Genomic DNA, 4,940 nt, shown 5'->3' on the forward strand with positions numbered 1-4,940 from the left:
TAACCCTTGATTTTTTTCTTTTTTGTATTTATGTTGCCTGAAGGCTTTTTTATCACCAAAAATTGCAATATTTGAATTTTTAGGTAGTGAAATGCACTTTTTCATGCCCAAGTTAGATGGTATGTAAAAATTAAATTTTGGGTGTTGGATATGTAAATGCATTGGAATTGAGTTGGTATGTATGCAAATGTTTATTTTACATATTAAGTGCTCCGGTTGATGACAGCGTTTATTCAACATAATTTATTAATTTAATGCTGTGGAATTTAAAATTTATTTATATTTATGAGTTATTTAAAATTATTTATTTTTATGTATTAATATCTTGTTTTGCTTATTTTAATTCAAACCAAAGATATTTAGTTGGATTTTTTAAATATTTAAAATTTATTCTGATTATAAAAGTTATTTTTCTTTTTGTATTTAAAAGTTATTTTGCTCACTCAATTCAAAAAAGTTTGAATAAAAATTACATGATATGTAATTTCTTATATTTAGTGGGGCATTGATTATAAAAGTTTTTTTTTTTTTTTGTATTTGAAAGTTATTTTGCTCACTCAATTCAAACAAAGTTTGAATAAGATTTACATGATATGTAATTTCTTATATTTAGTGGGGCATCTCTAAGAAAATCCTTGCCAGCATATAATTACATATATTATACTTTTTAGTAATTTTTTTTTGATTGATTTGGCTCGTATTATTGAGTCAATGTCGAACTGAATATAACCGTGATAGGGTTGGTGTAGCTCCTGTGACAGCATATAATTACATATATTATACTTTTTAGTAAATTTTTTTTTTATTTATTTGACTCGTATTATAGAGTCAATGTCGAAATGAATATAACTATGATAGGGTTGGTGTAGCTCCTGTGGTAGACAAAATTAGAGAAAGTCGTCTTAGATGGTTTGGTCACATTAAACGTCGACCATCCGATGATTCGATTAGGAGAGTAGATGTTTTAGATTCGACTTCTGTTAAGAAAGGCAGAGGTAGACCTAGGAAGATTTTAATTGTATTAAAAATAATCTTAATTTACTAGAATTAAATGAAAATATGACACTCAATCCGACACAATGGAGAAAAAGAACAATATGTGCATCCTTTATAGGTCACACATAGTAGGATTAAGGCTTTATTGTTGGTGGTGTTGGTGTATTATAGAGTCAATTTCAAACTAATAAATTCAATAGTGAAAGGAGAATTTTAACAAAATCTATCTCCCATTTTTTTTTTGTAATTTGCACAATTATAAATAGCGAGCAAATTTTCTTCTATAATAATTAGGGCATTTACATTACCACCCAATTCCTATGTATTTACATGTCTAACATCTTCACTTTACGTGTTTTACGTATAAACCACTCGAATCTTTCATATTATATAAATAAATACCACCATTTTAACTTTTAAAAGTGAAATACACCTTTTTGAAATACCCCTTTTCAAGCCAATCTAAGGCTGAACATAGTAAAGATTGAAATTTTAAGTATTAGATATGTAAATACATAGGAATTGAATCAAGCCTATCTAAGGCGGAACATAGTAAAGATTGAAAATTTAAGTATTAGATATGTAAATACATAGGAATTGAATGGTATGTGTGTAAATCTTCCTTATTTGTTATACTAGGTTGAACAAGCTAGCAACATGAATTATATATGCTATTTTAATTCAGGTGTATCAGATATTTGCAAGTTTAGTGATAATTTTATAATAATTAGGAGTTTCTCAACTCCTGAAATATAAATATTAAGAGCATATTTGGGTTTGAAGTTTTTTAAAAATATGATTATAAAGTTGTTGTGGAGAAAAAAACTTAGAAATTCATGGTGTGAATTATAATATATATATATTAAAAAAAACAAACTGCTACAGTCTTACAACCGCTACACTTCAACAAATTATGTTGAAAAAAACAGCTTCCCACTACAACAATTTCTAGAAAGCAACAAGTAAACAGTTTCCCAAACAGAACAGTATAACAACCTGAAATGCAAAACAAGCATAGAACTGTACAGTATAACAACCTGAAATGCAAAACAAGCATAAAACTGTCCCAAACGGAGCCTAATATGGACTCGTTCCAACATATAATTTTCGGCAACTTTTTCTTCATCTATAATAAAATGTTCCACAATATGGACTTGTTCCAACATATAATTTTCAGCAACTTTTTCTTCATCTATAATAAAATGTTCCACAAAAACAAATAGGTAAATAGAACATCTGAACTAAAATCATCTATCAATTTTCTTTTGCAAGATCACAATTTATTTTCATTATACAAAGAAATCAACATCAAGTAGCTTCATAAATCTACATCATCAAATTTTGATAGATTTTTAAGAAAAAAACATAGTGCACAAAGCAGGAGAATTAACAATCACCTCTACGAATACCCATCTCTTCTATCCTGTTCCTCAGCTTCCTTGTTTGCAGCCTGAACAGATTTGAACCATAGAAAGGCCTGCAACAAACAAAAAAGAAGCACATTAGAATCCATGGAAACAAGAGAACATACTCTCCAGAAATGAAAACTCACAGATGTCGGAATCCCCGTGAATGCGAAGAACCCAAGCAATGGTGCGTAAAATATACTGTCCGAGCTCAAGATGCCGAAAACCGGCCTTTGATTTACATACTCAAACATGGAACCAATCTGCACAAACATGGCTCAAAAAGATAAGTGAAATTTACATTCATAGCAGTATTATTTTTGATGTGATATTAAAGATTTAGTATAGGTTTGAGATATATAAATACATAAGAGTTGTGTGCTATGCATGTAAAATAAAAAAACTCATGTGGTCTAGACTGCAACAAGCATGAAGAAGCAATACCGCGGCAATAGCAGTGACAGCAGATGCCAATAGATAGGCATAGAAGGGGATCACAAATGGCGGCCGAGCTGCGCTCCCAACACCTTCATCATGAGCCCAAGGTGGCGGCTCATCCGAGTCAGGTTTTGCCCATGATGGAACTTTGTCGTCCCCAGACCTCGACTTTGCAGAACCTTCAGTAACAGCTAATACAACGAGCCTGTGATGCGATGCACCTGCTTTCAAACAGGCATGCTTCCTTCCACCCTTTATATTACAGCAATGTTCCATGTATTTGAGGGGAATGAGTTTATGTAGCCCAGTGTGTCTTAGAGGGCTCTGCATTACTATAGCAGAAAGCATGTTTGAAGCGCAAAGTGATATTACTGCAGCCATTTTTCCTTTCCTCTCTATAGTTTGTACTTAGGAAAAGAAGCAAAATAATCCAAGTTAACAGAAAATAGAAAAAGATTTAACTCCAATAGCGACAGAAAATAGACAAAAGGAGAAGTTGCTTTCAGTCATAACTGAGTCCCCTTTGTAGGAGTGCCATCACTAAGAAAATTGTTAAGAAGACCTGCATTGCCCAATAAATAAAACAAAGCAATTTAAAACCTGTCAATCAGTGCTTGCAGTGTGATTCAATGTGATTTTAGATCTAAGGTATTTGCTGCATTAACATCCATCACACCACGTAAGAAATGCAGCACAAGATGATTGTTCTTCACCAGAGTTAAATGGATCCCAATGATACAGTTTTTTTAAATATAATTGTTTTCAGAGAACTCGATTTTTCAATTTAAAGATGGGGGTAAAGTGCTAAAATACTCCCTTGACTATCTATATGGGGTCATTTTAATATCAAAATATAAAAAAAATACTAAACCAGTCCTCAGACCCTATAAATTGGAGTTGAAAGTCCGTCGTTCGTCGTTTAGATTATTTCAACTCATATTAAAAACTTTTAGAACTAAATTGGCTCTTTTATCGACTGTAAGCATAAAAATCCCATGTAAATAGTTTGGCAGGGGAGTAAAATCGGGTTTGCGGGTCAAGTTTAGGTCTAGCCCGAAATTGATCTCATTCGAACTGTTTCACCTTAACCCAACCTAAATATTAAACATGTCAAAAAGGACAACCTGAACCTAACCGACCTTCAACATGTTAGCCCGAACCCGACCGGTCTAACCCGTTTAATATAAGACATAGTAGCTATTTGGGACAAATTTGAATTGATTTCGAGACAATCTTGGATCAATTTCGGGTTGGGTGGTCAATTTTGAGTCAATTTATTGTTAGCGGCTTAGGTTTAGATTAATTTCGGGCTGGTGGGCCAACCTAAACTCGACAAAAACATTCCTTACTCGAACCCTATTTGAAAATTATTCGAGTCAACCCAAACCAAGATTTTTTTAGTTGGGTTCAGAATGAGTTGGCACATCGGGTCAACTTTTTGACACCTCTACAATAACGGGACTATTTTGACACTTTACTCTTAAAGATGACTAGGTACTCTCATGATGAAATATCTTCCCAGAGCAAGAAACAGAAGGCACTAACCTTTATCCTTATTTTTTTTCAATTTCTTCTATTTATTCATATAAATGGAATCATCAAAAGCTGTCCTCTTTAGCTGAACCGTCGTTTAGATTATTTCAACTCGTATTAAAAACTTTTAGAACTAAATTGGCTCTTTTGTCGACTGTAAGCATAAAAATCCCATGTAAATAGTTAGGCAGGGGTGTAAAATCGGGTTTGCGGGTCAAGTTTAGGTCTAACCCGAAATTGATCTCATTCGGAACTGTTTCACCTTAACCCAACCTAAATATTAAACATGTCAAAAAGGACAACCTGAACCTAACCGACCTTCAACATGTTAGCCCGAACCCTACCGAACCCGTTTAATATAAGACATAGCAACTATTTGGGTCAAATTTGAATTGATTTCGAGACAACCTTGGATCAATTTCGGGTTGGGTGGTCAATTTTGAGTCAATTTATTGTTAGCGGGTTAGGTTTAGATTAATTTAGGGTTGGTGGGCCAACCTAAACTCGACAAAAAGATTCCTAACTCGAAACTTATTTGAAAATTATTCGAGTCAACCCAAACCAAGA

The 4,940-nt window shown here is 33.0% G+C and overlaps 1 protein-coding gene across 2 annotated transcripts; it reads right to left on the reverse strand.

Annotated features, from left to right (window-relative positions):
* Positions 1-2,104: 2,104 nt before the first annotated feature.
* Positions 2,105-3,616, reverse strand: LOC110019243. Of its 2 annotated transcripts, XM_020716836.1 has the most exons (4): positions 2,847-3,616; positions 2,549-2,665; positions 2,394-2,473; positions 2,105-2,122 (listed from the first exon to the last, which is right to left on the reverse strand). In XM_020716836.1, the coding sequence occupies exons 1-3, from the start codon at positions 3,219-3,221 to the stop codon at positions 2,396-2,398; spliced, it is 570 nt and encodes a 189-aa protein (XP_020572495.1). In that variant the 5' UTR covers positions 3,222-3,616; the 3' UTR covers positions 2,105-2,122; positions 2,394-2,395. The 2 variants fall into 2 exon arrangements, with proteins under 2 accessions (XP_020572495.1, XP_020572494.1); XM_020716835.1 differs by lacking the exon at positions 2,105-2,122 and having other exon boundaries at positions 2,221-2,473.
* Positions 3,617-4,940: the final 1,324 nt, after the last annotated feature.

The sequence above is a fragment of the Phalaenopsis equestris genome, unplaced genomic scaffold (genome assembly GCF_001263595.1).
Source record: "Phalaenopsis equestris unplaced genomic scaffold, ASM126359v1 Scaffold000054, whole genome shotgun sequence".
Classification (NCBI taxonomy): domain Eukaryota; kingdom Viridiplantae; phylum Streptophyta; class Magnoliopsida; order Asparagales; family Orchidaceae; genus Phalaenopsis; species Phalaenopsis equestris.

Coding starts and splice junctions, on each gene's coding strand:
- LOC110019243 (XM_020716836.1), bottom strand. CDS start 3,221: ATGGCTGCAGTAATATCACTTTGCGCTTCAAACATGCTTTCTGCTATA. Junction 2,666..2,846: donor CTGTCACTGCTATTGCCGCG/GTATTGCTTCTT, acceptor ATGTTTGTGCAG/ATTGGTTCCATGTTTGAGTA. Junction 2,474..2,548: donor TCACGGGGATTCCGACATCT/GTGAGTTTTCAT, acceptor TGTTTGTTGCAG/GCCTTTCTATGGTTCAAATC.